The sequence below is a fragment of the Schistocerca gregaria genome, chromosome 7 (genome assembly GCF_023897955.1).
Source record: "Schistocerca gregaria isolate iqSchGreg1 chromosome 7, iqSchGreg1.2, whole genome shotgun sequence".
NCBI classification, from domain to species: Eukaryota; Metazoa; Arthropoda; class Insecta; order Orthoptera; family Acrididae; genus Schistocerca; species Schistocerca gregaria.
The window spans coordinates 464,178,029-464,193,376 of record NC_064926.1 but is presented as its reverse complement, the minus strand read 5'-3'; the positions used below and the strand labels follow the sequence as shown (position 1 = coordinate 464,193,376).

At 42.8% G+C, this 15,348-nt stretch overlaps 1 protein-coding gene across 1 annotated transcript in view; it reads left to right on the top strand.

Moving 5' to 3' along the window:
• The window catches only part of LOC126282041 (V-type proton ATPase 16 kDa proteolipid subunit c-like), a 40,381-nt gene extending 27,496 nt beyond the window's left edge, over positions 1 to 12,885 (top strand). Inside the window, exon 3 of the mRNA XM_049981455.1 lies at positions 12,038 to 12,885. Coding sequence (XP_049837412.1) covers positions 12,038 to 12,242 — 205 coding nt within the window. The 3' untranslated portion in view covers positions 12,243 to 12,885. The remainder of the gene's footprint in view (positions 1 to 12,037) is intronic.
• Positions 12,886 to 15,348: the final 2,463 nt, after the last annotated feature.

Genomic DNA, 15,348 nt, shown 5'->3' with positions numbered 1-15,348 from the left:
TTTTCGTTGCGACGGAATCTTCTAACGAAATACCAATCACCATCTTTCTCCTCTGAAAGCGAAAATATTTTGTTCACACCGACCTGTATAGGGAGGAACGATCACCACGATAAAAGAAGGGAAATCAGAGCTCCTACGGAAGGTTTATAGGTGTTCATTCTTTCCGCGCGCTATACGGGATTGGAATAATAGAGAATTATGAAGGTGGTTCGATGAACCCTCTAAAAATGGTTCAAATGGGTCTGAGCACTATGGGACTTAACGTCTATGGTCATCAGTCCCCTAGAACTTAGAACTACTTAAACCTAACTAACCTAAGGACATCACACAACACCCAGTCATCACGACGATGAACCCTCTGCCAGGCACTTAAATGTGATTTACAGAGTATCCAAGTAGATGTGTATGTAGATATAGACATTATCTTTCAGATGTACTAACTCGCCTACCAACTTTAGTTTGTGATGCACTACTCGTTCTTGATGCTGTAATTTTTTTCGTCAGTGTATTTAAATTTAATGGAAAATAGCGGCTATTGTCTTCAGAAGATTAAGAAAGGACAAGAGTCCTGATTTAATAAGTCAGGTTAATTAAATCTAAATGGAAACACTTCCTTTGTATTAGGGTATTAAAGAATCAATTTGTAAGAGATAGGAGAATGAAGTTTCTCTGTAACGACAAATACGAGGTCTTATTTCTTGGAAAGTACTGCGTAGTCTCTTTCTTATATCTCTATTGCGCAACTGATAACAGGCGTACATTCCTTATCACACCAGACCATCGTCACTACTCGGGCTGATGCGAAATGTGTCGTTAACCGCTCCGTTCGATACAGAGTAATTAGTCGCACCGAGCGACATGAAGCATGCCTTACTTGCATCCGACAGTGATTCGTATCGCCTACCAAGCAGCTGCGTCGGTATGGAGTGCGAGATACAGCTCCTCACAGCTTACCACACGGCTCAAGACGAGAGTGCATTGGCTGCGCTCTATGCTGGAATTCTGCGCTTTTCATACGCTCATCGAGCCATGTACTTGACGCCTTCACACTGTACCATTTGATACAGTGCCCGACTGTTCCTTGTCTTACAGTTTTGTTTCTGTCAGTATTCACTCTAGACACAATGGCCGTGCGTAGGAAGTTAAAAAGAATCGAGTACAATGGCCGAGCAGCCTTTCATGATCCGCACATTGTGTAGTAGATCCTTGAGGTCTTGTACAGAGTGACGACACTGAACACTGAATGGCTGGAATCTGTCTGTGGCAAGCCGAAGGAAGGATTTGAGTTGGGCGAGTGCCTGGAGGAACTTACCTGCCATCGTGCGTAGTGCCAAAAGTTAAGTACAGAGGAAGTGGTGTTACAGTGGAGAGCTGTTTTTTATGGTTAGGGTGTGTTCCTCTTATTAAGCTTAAGAAAACTTTAAAAGCGGAAGGATGCGAACATATTACGCCATTGTGTACCGTGGGCAATGGAGGAATAGTTCAGGGACAATGATTGTTCGTATCTGTTTGATTGTGCATCCCGTCTTAAAACAACGTGTGTGAGGCAACCGTTTGCCCACAATAACGTTCTCGAAATGGGCTGGCCTCTTGGAGTCTCCATCTGAATCCAATGGAACACCTCTGGGATGAATTAGAACGTTGACGTGGCTGCATCCCGCAGCGTACAGCTTCACTACCTTCTCCAGTTCCGACTCTTGAGGAGGCGTGGGCTACCTTTCCCCACATTCAGTGGTTCAAAAATGGCTCTGAGCACTATGCGACTTAACATCTGAGGTCATCAGTCCCCTAGAACTTAGAACTACTTAAACCTAATTAACCTAAGGACATCACACACTTCCATGAGCGAGGCAGGGTTCGAACCTACGACCGTAGCGGTCGCGCGGTTCGAGGCTGAAGCGCCTAGAACGGCTCAGCCACACCGGCTGGCCAACATTCAGTGTCCCCAGCAGAGTTCAGGCCGCCAGAAAGATGTTGGACACGCCACATTAAAATCCAATAGTAGGTGTCCGAATACTTTTGATCAGGTAGTTCTGGGGATGGAACAGTATGATACCATTCTCCAGCGCTCGATCTTAGTGTTTTATCAAAACTCATTCTATCTAACCACTTGAACACACAAGAGTTACATGTCATGTTTTCAAGGACGTATGCCCCTGCCCTCCTCGTTCTTCCTGTCTAAGAGTAGGAAACGACTACTGTCTTAAAAGTGCTCTTCCTTGTTCGACAGGGATTTAAATTTGCTTCTTATTTTGTAACTTCTCCTTTCTTTTAATGCAGTCGGATAGTTTCTGCTCCAATTTTATTGTTCAGTAGCTTGTCTATATTGCAGCCAAGGCTGCTGATGTACAAATTTATTTTACCATTATTTATTTTATTTTACCATTATAGCGCGCAAGATCAGTAGAGCTGTTAACCTGCTGTTCCTAATAAGCAGACTGGTCATAAATCTGAGGAATTATATCTCAAAGCTGTCCCCAGTGTCTCAAAGAGTCTGAGATTGGTGAAAATATAGACGGTGGTCCCTTTGATGATACCGAAGAGGGGTGTGTCCTAAACTCCGAGGATCGTTCGATAAGTAATGCCCCATTTTCTTTCTCAGAACATATCTATCAGAATTTTGTGACAATATACATCAATATGTCTTGTCCATGTTCTATTTTTCTACTTGGTCTTCACCACGTTCCAACGTTGTGGAAGAGCACGTATTCCCTGCTGGTAAAAGCTCTTGTCTTGTAGCCGTAGCCCTGTTTTCACTGCATGACTGACACTCTCGTCATCTTTAAAGTGTGTAGTTCCAGTTGTCGAGCTGTGATGTGCCGGTCAGCAGGAGTAACGGCATCTACACGGTTCAGCACGTCTGGAGCAGTGGCTGTGACACGACGTCCCGAGCGTGGCTGACAGTGGAGCTCTTTTTCTGCATTTCCTGAGGCTGCAACTTTCTTTACCCATCGCCCAACTGTACTCCTATCAGCTGCAGCATCGCCATAGATGTCCGAAGCTCGGGGTCTAGTGGCTAGTGTTGCTGCCTGTGGATCACGGTGTCCCGGGTTCGATTCCCAGCAGGGTTAGGGGTTTTCTCTGCCCGTGGACTGGGTGTTTGTGTTGTCTTCATCATTTCATTATCATCATCATCATAATTCAGTGAGTAAAAAATTGGACGGTGAGAAAATTTGGACTTTGTACGGTCGCTGAGAACCGCGCAGTTGAGCGTCTCACAAACCAAACACCATCGCCATACACTGCACACAAAGTTTATGGATGTTCACCACAGTTTCTTTTTCTGCACACAAGAATTTAATAACAGCACGCTGCTTGTAACGTGAGTCGTATGTAGACGCCGTTTTCCCGCTGTACTACGTCTCTGCCATCTGCCAGAACGGTTCGAAACTTCACCGGCGCACATAACAAACATCAAATGTGAAGCACCAACAAGGACGTTTGTGTATGTATAGAAATGGCTTTTTTTTAAAAAAAAAATGTGGGACATTACTTGTAGAAAGACCTTCGTACTACGCAACTTGACATTTTCCATAAGTACAAAGTATGCCAAACTGGCTGGGGATTTTGAGGGCCTAAGGTAAGAAAGCAATGCTCGTAAATGAATATTAACTTTTTAATCGAAAAAATACTCTATACAGCAGTAACTTAAGCTCTTAGGAACTGTTCAAAGTTACGATCACCAGTCTCACTGCCAGAACGTTTCGAAACTTCACCGGCGCACATAACAAACATCAAATGTGAAGCACCAACAAGGACGTTTGTGTATGTATAGAAATGGCTTTTTTTTTTTTAAAAATGTGGGACATTACTTATAGAAAGACCTTCGTACTACGCAACTTGACATTTTCCATAAGTACAAAGTATGCCAAACTGGCTGGGGATTTTGAGGGCCTAAGGTAAGAAAGCAATGCTCGTAAATGAATATTAACTTTTTAATCGAAAAAATACTCTATACAGCAGTAACTTAAGCTCTTAGGAACTGTTCAAAGTTACGATCACCAGTCTCACTGCCAGAACGTTTCGAAACTTCACCGGCGCACATAACAAACATCAAATGTGAAGCACCAACAAGGACGTTTATGTATGTATAGAAATGGCTTTTTTTTTTTTTAAATGTGGGACATTACTTATAGAAAGACCTTCGTACTACGCAACTTGACATTTTCCATAAGTACAAAGTATGCCAAACTGGCTGGGGATTTTGAGGGCCTAAGGTAAGAAAGCAATGCTCGTAAATGAATATTAACTTTTTAATCGAAAAAATACTCTATACAGCAGTAACTTAAGCTCTTAGGAACTGTTCAAAGTTACGATCACCAGTCTCACTCCAAACACTAAACACAGTCCACTCACATCATTGAGCACCGGGTTCGAAAAAAAAGTATCTTGTCGTCCACAACGCCATTAATCACAGGGGCTGCTTTTGATGAATCTTCTCGTACGGTCAGAGTCATGTTATATTCTACTGTGCAAACAATTCGTTGACGAGAATCTTGACCAGCATTCGGTAACTTGATTTTTCTAGTTACAGCAGTAATATTCTTCTAATTAGAACAGGTTTTGTATATTCGATTCGGTTTACAGGTACTGAATCCTTCCACACCATGTATTAAATTCATGTATGTGAGTTAATTAGTTAGTTCCATAGATCATTTGAACCATTCTTTTGGTAAAATGATGCGGAAGAAGTCAGTTTACGCGTTATGTAAGCATGATTAGTGTTAACATCGCGCCGGCCGCTGTGGCCGAGCGGTTCTAGGCCCTTCAATCCGGAACCACGCAGCTGCTACCGTCGCAGGTTCGAATCCTGCCTTGGGCATGGACGTATGTGATGTCCTTAGGTTAAGCTAGGTTTAAGTAGTTCTACGATCAGGGGACTGATAACCTCAGATGTTTCGTTCCATAATACTTAGAGCCATTTTGTTGATTCACGCAACTACACTAAGAAACAATTTTTTTTCTTAAATTTGCTTTCCTAACTGTCAGACATTTTATGTTACTGGGCAAAATATGAGCAAAGATACTTTTTGTTGCATATTGAATTCCTTTCTCGGCCAGTGACAGCTTTTATAACGGGTAATAAATGTCATCCGCCCTCCTTAAGTGTTGTAGGTATAGGTCTCACTTTTCTTCTCAAATTGTAATGGATTATTAATGACGAATTTCATTAACGAATATATGTACTGTGACGATACAATTAAAATGTGTAGCTCCTTGAGGATGTACCTACATGACGTCCGTGGGTACACACCACATATTATTCTTAGAGTTCGCTTTTGTGGAATCTTTACTTACTTTCTATGTAATGAGTGACTACAGAAAATTTTTCCATAATACATTATTGAGCGGAAATATCGAAAATACGTCAGGAGGTTAATTCTTTTGTTTCCAAGACTAGTAATTATATGAAAAGCAAAAGCAGCGAACTTAATTATTTGGGAAGCTCAGAAATATGCTTCTAAGTTTTTGTATCGAATACTGCTCCATTTTGGACAGACAGTCATTAACTGTAAACAGTGACAAACTCCACTGTGGTCGCGTTACAGGCAATTGTATATTATATTGTTTTGCTTTGGTACAGAAGTCATTTTGTCAGCTTGTTCTTAGTAGCTGAAGCAGACGGCAGTGATTAGAATGGCTGTGAAATTGTTTTCCTCATAATTATATCTACATCTACATACAAACTCGGCAAGACACCACATGGCGTATTAATTTCACTTCCTGTTCCACTCGCTAATGAAATGAGGAAAAAAGCATTAAATGCTTCCGTACGAGCTCTGACTTCTGTTACCTTGTCTTCGCCGTCCTTACGCGAGACATACGTTGGTGGCAATGCAATCGTTCTGCACTCAGCCGCAAATGCTGGTTCTCTAAATTTTCTTCACTGTGGTTCTCGAACGAAAGTCGTCTTCCCTCCAGGTATTCCCATTTGAGTTCACGGAACCTTTCAGTAACCCTCGCGTGCTCATCGAACCTACCGGTAACAAATTTAATAGCACACCTCGAATTACTTCGGTGCCTTATTTTAATTCGACCTGTTAGGGATCCTAAACACTCTATAAAGCTCTAAAGAATGGATCTTAAGTGTTCCATACGGAGTCTTCTTTATAGATGAATTACACATTCTTAGTATTCTCTCAATAAGCCTAAGTCGCTTATTCATCTTCCCTGCTGCGGACCTTACGTGCTCATATCGCTTTGCAGAGTTACACCTAGATATTTACGAAATGATAATTAAATCGACATCCTAGTGGCAAACAGGCGTTGATATACATCATTGGGGACATGTTGGAAATGTGTGCCCCGACCGGGATTCGAAACAGGGACCTCCTGCTTACATAGCAGACGCTCTATACATCTGAGCCATGATCAGCACAAGGGGTAGTGCGCCTGCAGGGACTTACCCCTTGCACGCTCCCCGTGAGCCCCACATTCCCAACACGTCCACACCACTACAGTCGTAGTGCCCCTAGCAGATGTTTGCCCATCACACTCATTACTCGTGGCAGATTAATCTACCAAGTCCCGTACGAGTTGAGGCATGTGTGTTCGCACAAGAAGGTCAATGGCCGGCCATATTTTAATTATATATGAAGGTAGTATCTGTTCCCGAAGGCAGGAGATCCCAGTTTCGAGTCCAGGTCGGGGCACACATTTTCAACATCTCCACAATGGTGTATATCAACCCCTGTTTGCAGCTAGGGTGTGGATTTAATTATCATTTCAATCTAGAGAAGCTGCACGGTCATCAATGCTATCTATTCTTTCGGGAACAGATACTACCTTCATATATACCTAGATATTTAGTCGAAACGACCTTTGAAGCAGCACACCACTAGTGATAAATGGTGTTCCGTATTGTCGTTCTTCGGATCGAGATGTGGAAGGACGGAGATAGAAAACACTTAAGTCGCAAGCTTTGTTTCGTCACATTCTGAAGCGCTATATTTCGCTATAGGTGGCAAATATTGCTTCGCTTACCTTGCGTAGCAACAGAAGCGCCTGTTGATTTTTACGGATTCCTGGCTGCTGCCAATGCTACGGACAGTTATCTTAGAAAATTCAGAAACTGTAATTAGGCCGTCTTGAATCTTAAGAGGAATGAAATACAATCATCTACGGGTAAGATAAATTGATACTACATGTGTGAGGGAGCGTATGGTGAACAACGTAAGGCATAACAGTTCGTGACGTAATTTTTTCTCTGGGCAGGAGTACCAAGTAAACAGAACTTTCAGCACTACGTTAAAATATGGCCGCAAAAAAGAAAAACAAATGACTTATAATCAGAATAATAATAACTTAACAAACACTAAGTGAATCTGGAAATTATTGCTATACTTCAGCACTGACTATAATATCAGTGTACTTACATCCTTCAAAATAGTGTGAACACGCCGTGAAGTATTTCAATTATGGAACGATAGCAAATTCGCTGCAAAATAAAGGAAAAAGCCGACAGTGATGAATATAGAGACTTACAGGTTCAAAACAGAACAAAATGGTTCAAATGGCTCTGAGCACGATGGGACTTAACATCTGAGGTGATCAGTCCCCTAGAACTTAGAGCTACTTAAACCTATCCAACCTAAGGACACCACACACATCCATGCCCGAGGCAGGATTCGAACCTGCGACCGTAGCAGTCGCGCGGTTTCGGAGTGAAGCGCCTAGAACCGCTCGGCCACCGAGGCCAGCCAAAACAGAACAGAAATGAAAGAAACTAATAAATGAGGAGCGCAATGGATCACGATTTAAAGTATCAAATCAGTTTCAGCTTCCAAATAAATCGTAAAAATTGTGTTTTATAACGACTTCCTTTCTTTCACAAAGAGAGATACACGACTCTTAGCCTGTGTGAAGTGAAGTCTGTGTTTCGTTGGAATTACTAACATTTGAAAAATGGAGTTGAGATTTTACCCTTAATTCGCTACTGAGATCACTAAATACGGAGTGAACAAGGATGTAGAAAGAAATAATCCATGAATTTCAGTCGGGCACAATGGCAGTAATCGTCTTATAAGATACAAGACAACCACGAATCAGGTGCCTGGCGGTAAATTGAACCTCGCGTTTCCCGAATTTGAGTTTAGTATCTTAAAAGTCGCTCGTCTCTAAAGTTTTAAATATGATAAAAAATTGGAACGGAGTCATAATCCTCAGAGTCATGTTGACAATGTAAGATGTTCGATAATTACCACGGGTATCGAAGAGCCAGGTGCAGACTGTAACTGTGGCTGCCGAGATAAGTGTGAAGGACGATTATCTGTGTTGTCCACAGAGCTTTGTTTATCGCACGAGATAAAGGGTGTAACGTCCAAGAGCTTATTATCTGCGAGAACATTACGAGACATCTTGCGGCGTAGAAACCGTTGAACAAATTTCTCCGCACAAACGTTAAAGCAAACTCTACCGACGACCTGATGATGTTTGAGGATGTTGTGTAAAAAATTAAGATTCTATGGTCATACTGCTTAGTTAAGTGTAACATGATGATTGTTTACACATTTGGCACTGTCTTGACAGCTATACAGCCATGCCACATATTACACGATTAGTATTCTTCACAGCATAACGTACACTACTGGCCATTAAAATTGCTACACCAAGAAGAAATGTAGATGATAATCGGGTATTAATTGGACAAATATATTATACTAGAACTGACATGTGACTACATTTTCACGCAATTTGGGTGCATAGATCCTGAGAAATCAGTACCCAGAACAACCAACTCTGGCCGTAATAACGACCTTCATACGCCTGGGAATTGAGTCAAACAGAGCTTGGATGACGTGTACAGGTACAGCTACCCATGCAGCTTCAACACGATACCACAGTTCATCAAGAGTAGTGACTGGCGTATTGTCATGAGCCAGTTGCTCGACCACCATTGACCAGACGTTTTCAATTGGTGAGAGATCTGGAGAATGTGCTGGCCAGGGCAGCAGTCGAACATTTTCTGTATGCAGAAAGGCGCGTACAGGACCTGCAACATGCGGTCGTGCATTATCCTGCTGAAATGTAGGGTTTCGCAGGGATCGAATGAAGGCGAGAGCCACCGGTCATAACACACCTTAAATATAACGTCCACTGTTCAAATTGCCGTCAATGCGAACAAGAGGTGACCGAGACGTGTAACAAATGGCATCCCATACCACCACGCCGGGTGGTACGCCAGTATGGCGATGACGAATACACGCTTCCAATGTGCGTTCACCGCGATGTCGCCAAACACGGATGCGACCATCATGATGCTGTAAACAGAACCTAGATTCATCCGAAAAAATGATGTTTTGTCATTCGTGCACCCAGGTTCGTCGTTGAGTACACAATCGCAGGCGCTCCCGTCTTTGATGCAGCGTCAAAGGTAACCGCAGCCACGGTCTCTGAGCTGATCCAAGCTGCTGCAAACGTCGTCGAACTGTCCGTGCAGATGGATGTTGTTTTGCAAACGTCCCCATCTATTGCCTCAGGGATCGAGACGTGGCTGCACGATTCGTTACAGTCATGCGGATAAGATGCCTGTCGTCTCGACTGCTAGTGATACGAGGCCGTTGGGATCCAGCACGGTGTTCCGTATTACCTTCTTGAACCCATCGCTTCCATATTCTACTCACAGTCATTGGATCTCGACCAACGCGAGCAGCAATGTCGCGATATGATAAACCGCAATCGCGATAGGCTACAATCCGACCTTTATCAAGCGTAATGGTGCGCATTTCTCCTCCTTATAGGAGGCATCACAACAAAGTTTCACCAGGCAACGCCGGTCAACTGCTGTGAGAAATCGATTGGAAACTTTCCCCATGTCAGCACGTTGTAGGTGTCGCCACCGGCGCCAACCTTGTGTGAATGCTCTGAAAAGCTAATAATTTGCATATCACAGCATCTTCTTCCTGTCGGTTACATTTCGCGTCTGTAGCACGTCATCTTCGTGGTGTAGCAATTTTAATGGTCAGTAGTGTATTTGCCAAACCCATTGAGCCATAAAATGTCACATCTTCACACAATACAACAAGGAAATTCGATAGTGGTTTGATTGACCCGACATCGGCGACTTACAGAAGCGTTGTGAAGCTGTGAGGTTCTCTGTATCCCAACTTTAGCAACTGACGAAGTAGGATGTCTGCTGTTCAGCTGTGTGCTTCTATCGCGAACAGGTGACTACAGTGAGGTTAAGGTTAATGTCGTCTAGTTATCCGCACTCACAAAATGGCAAGTCCACTCTCATGTTTCGGTGCAAATAATGTATAAAGCGTTCATGATTGAATTTTAAGCGGGTCACTATTACGTAAAGTTTTCATAACTTTTTTGTTTTGTATACCAGCGGTGTATGTGCGTTTACTTCAGTATTACGATGTTCTCCTGCAATTTGAACCGCTCGTTTCCCGATCTATTTCATTGAGTTCCTTGAACTGAAGTACGAAATGCGAATGTGGGCTGTAACGTTATTCCTGACTGTTCGTGGTAATCACTTCTTTCGCTAAATTTCAAGCAACTGCATTGCCGTAAAGGGCGCAATGATCTTTTATGCATACATAAATAACTTCGGTGTTCCTCTCCTGCAAGTACACCATATGCTGAACTTTGTCATACACCAGGGGGTCTTATGGCATTGTTTGACGTGATGTTTCAGTACTTGTAGTGTTACCGAGAATCCGAAAGTATTCATCAACGTGTTGAGAAACGCACTTCAGCATTTCAGCGACAAATTTTAATCGTTTCATGTTTTCCTAGTCAGAGTGCCACTAGCGCGTTTTGATCCATCTGTGTATATTATTCGATAGGAAGCTAGTAAGAATTTAGCAAATTTCTCGTTCATATTCCTTATAGGTATGAATTTCGTCAGTTTTCGCGCAAGAGCCACATACAGACCATGGTACCAATGACGATGTGCATTTCTATGTGTTGTAGTTCCATATTCTTTACAATTTTAGATTAGAGTTATTTGACGGAGCCAGTTGTTGAAATATGTGACTATACGGAACAAATTTGGTAATTTGCATGGCAAAATTCCATATTCTGTGAGTAATTTGGTGGATTTGTATCTTTTCTTACGCATTAGTTAAAATGAATTTTTGTATTTATGCATAATTTTTTATACTCAGGCAACTGATAACGAGCAAGAGGGTCGAAACCGGTTGTGCTCCAATGAAATAAAGGAGTTTCATATGTACAGCCTATAGCGCTTTCACAGAACGTCTTGGATTAAATTCATTAAGATTCTTAGCGACTGGTAATACCACATTCAGTAATGCATTTAGTGACTGCTATCATAAAGTGTTTATAAAGAAGATTATTAGAATTAAAAACTACAAACTGCCTCATCAACTCATTATTTTCTGGCCTAATAAAAAGAAGAAGACTATTTTGTTAACATTCAAGCACATGAAACTCAGGTGTCTTCGTGACTGTTTTATTAAATATTCTTCTTCTTGAGCTTCTAGATATCCGTTCCTGAAGAGAGGCCTCTGCAAAGATTTCTCTCTCTCTGTCTGTCTCTCTCTCTTCGTCTGTTTATCTCTCTCTCACTGTGTGCCTCTCTCTCTCTCTCTCTCTCTCTCTCTCTGTATGTGTCTCTCTTCCTCCCTTTCTCTCTCTCTCTCTCTCTCTCTCTCTCTCTCTCTCTCTCTCTCTGTGTGTGTGTGTGTGTGTGTGTGTGTGTGTGTGTGTGTGTGTGTGTCTGTGTCTTCCTCCCTTTCTCTCTCCCTCTGTCTCCATTCCTTTGTCTCTTTCTCTCTCTCTCTCTCTCTCTCCCTCACTCACTTTCTCTCTCTCTCTCCATTTCTTTCTCTCTCTCTGTCTCTCTCTCTCTGTATGTGTCACTTTCTGTTCGTCTCTCCCCACCCTCCCTCCTCCCTCGCGCCCTCACTCTCTCTCTCTCTCTCTCTCTCTGTTTCTGTGTGTCTGTGTGCACATCTTTCTCAGCACAAGCCGCCCAGTTGATGCGGCATACGAAGCACAGTAGAGCACTGGCGAGGCGATGATCCCTCGTACGAGGCCGCTGTGTCTGACATGCCGGCTGTTGCAGGGGCTTCAAGCACCTGGGCGCCGGGCTGTCGGTGGGCTTCTGCGGGCTGGGCGCCGGCTTCGCCGTGGGCATCGTGGGCGACGCCGGGGTGCGCGGCACGGCGCAGCAGCCCAGGCTCTTCATCGGCATGGTGCTGATCCTCATCTTCGCCGAGGTGCTGGGGCTGTACGGCCTCATCGTCGGCATCTTCATGTACGCCGACTAGCGCCGCCGCGCACCTAGTCCACCCGGCAGGGCGCCCTCGCGGGCCACCGCTCCTCTTTTGTGGCCCGCTAGGGTAGCCCCCTCAACAAAACATGGGTCTCTCAGGAAAACGCCGGGACGTGCGTCTCAAAAGTTTTGCCTCCACTGAGGTACAGTGACGGTGAACTCTTTTAACTGTAGAAGAGAACCACCAGAAACGAAGAACCAGATTCTGCACCTCGTAAACAGCAATTGCAAAGGAGGCAAAGCTTTTCAGGGCACCAAAATTTTAATATTTTCTTTGCTTGTCTCTTATCTACTGCATGCAATGAGGACGTTCCACGGTTAGGAATGAAACATGCCGAACATTGTATCCAGATAAAGTACAATTTTGTTCTTTGACTATAACTATCTAAATACTTAAAATGAAAATACAAACTCTGACTGTTCATAAACAAACTACTGTAGAACTTTCAAAGTTTGTTCTTAGGTTTTTTAGTTCAATAATATGAATTATACTACTCGTTTAAATTATTTGTCGTCGATATTATTGTTCTGATATTTAATGTCTCACAAGCCGGAAATGGCACTCACCTCCGACGACGAGAAATATTGTAAATAGTGTTGTACATAAGAAAAAACTATACATAAAAATAATAAAATTACATTTTGCTCTTCTTTTTTAACCTATTTTCGGACAACTGTATGACCTTATAAGCTAATTGATTTGAAAGTGATCACTATATACGAGAATCCTCAACACACATATTTTATGTATGTTATGAACGTCTCGAAAGGTATTCCAGGAAAATATCATACACTACACAGAAAAATAAAAACTGTTTGAAAAATAATCAGGTATCTTTAACAAATTTCAATCACGTTTGAACCGTGAAGGGTGATGTTATGTCTCAAGCGCCTGCCAAACGACAGGTGTGAAGAGAAACAATCTATAATCACCGTACTTATAGGTGTTTTCTGGCTGCTTAGATGTATGTCATTCCAAGCTATCGTACGTAACTGGATCAGACTACTCAAGATTTATTGCCACCTGCAGATCAATAGCGCTACAACATAACTGCCACATTTCTACATAACAGAACGTTGCAAGTCTGAGAGTAGCACAGGATGTGGTGCAGTGGGAGACGGGATGCAGCTGTATTTTGACTTGAAAAATGAATAATATTTGTAATGATACTAACATGCCGTACACCGTACTGAAATGTGGCAAATATCACCCACAGACATGCAAACTGATAATTAACCAACCGTAGCTAAGACACGCACTCGTGATTAATATTATTCTGTTATGGACTTCGAAGCAGCACCTAAGAATTATCTAATTACAATTTTTGTATTTAATCTTTCCTTCGTTGATGGCACTATGCGAACACAATCGTCTGATAAACAGATAGTAAGAACGAATTTGCAACAGACTACAAGTAAATGCTGTTCAATTATATTTCGAGTCTTCTAGCCTCATATTTAGATGTACCTGACACACATACAACACATCGATGTGTACGGCCTGTCGGGGATGGTTTGACCTCGTGAGTAATACTGTGGGTCATTGGTTCCACAGTGCACGCTACTGCATGACATGATCCTAAGATAAACATACCACACATCAGTTTGATGCATATTTATCTGGTACATCTGAAGATGAGGCTAAATCGATCATGTTAAAATGAAACTGAAGATCGTTTAATTGAAATCTGAGGCAAGTTTCCTCTTACTCTCAATACACATTTTGCATTTATTAAAGCATTTAACTGGATCGTTTTCAAAGTACTGTTCGCTCCTGATTTTCCAAACAGATATCTGTTCTTGATGATGACACTAAAATGTTTCGCTATAATTAATCCCGAAAAATCGTGGAACATTGCGACGTATCAGTTGAGCATTTAGCATACTCCTGAGATGCTACGACTTCGGAACACATTGACCTTTGCAGTGAACCGATCGCTCCCCATGAGATCACTTAAAAATAAAACAGCAAAGACACGTAACGGGTAACTATGTAGTTCACTACCTGAATTAGACAAGGATGGCTCAACTGAACATGGAATTTGGGTACCACAGCCCACATGGGAATATTTATAAGAGTTTCGATCAAGCTACTAAATGAAATTAAGGTCTCTATAACAATACAATTTATTGCTAGATGCATTAATGTTATTTTAGTCGCTGAGTAAACAATACAAACAATTACAAATGGGTACAATGATCCAATCACATGTGGGTTAAAGATACATAAACTGAAGACACTAATATCGTCAATGATTTCCGAATAAGTTGATAGCCTAAAGCAAAGACCCAGACAAGCGCCAGCTCTCACCTAAGCGCATACTGGGTGCAGCTGGCTGGCTATGATTTACTTCAGAAGAGCGAAGCTTTGATTTCAAACAAATAACTCCTCGGTCTCCGAGTTAGAGCGTATGCAACTGCGGCTCATGCTTACGACACCACTGCTACTCAGGCACAGAGGTCGGCTGCGACAGTGGCTGGGAATTACAATACTGGCCATTCAAATTGCTACACCACGAAGATGACGTGCTACGCACGCGAAATTTATCCGTCAGGAAGAAGATGCCGTGCTATGCAAATGATTAGCTTCTCAGAGCATTCAAACGAGGTTGGCGCCGATGGCGACACCTACAATGTGCTGAGCGATTTTCATACACAAACAGCAGTTGACTGCGTAGCCTGGTGAAACGTTGTTGTGATGCCTCGTGTAAGGAGGAGAAATGCGTACCATCACGTTTCCGACTTTGATAAAGGTCGGATTGTAGCCTATCGCGATTGCGGTTTATCGTATCGCGACATTGCAGCTCTCGCTGGTCGAGATCCAGTGACTGTTAGCGGAATATGGAATTGGTGGGTTCAGGAGGGTAATACGGAACGCCGTGCTGGATCCCAAAGGCCTCGTATCACTAGCAATCGAGATGACAGGCATCTTATCCGCATGGCTGTAACGGATCGTGCTGCCACGTCTCGATCCCTGAGTCAACAGATGGGGACGTTTGCAAGACAACAACCATCTGCACGAACAGTCTGAAGACGTTTGCAGCAGCATGGACTATCAGCTCGCAGACCATGGCTGCGGTTACCCTTGACGCTGCATCTCA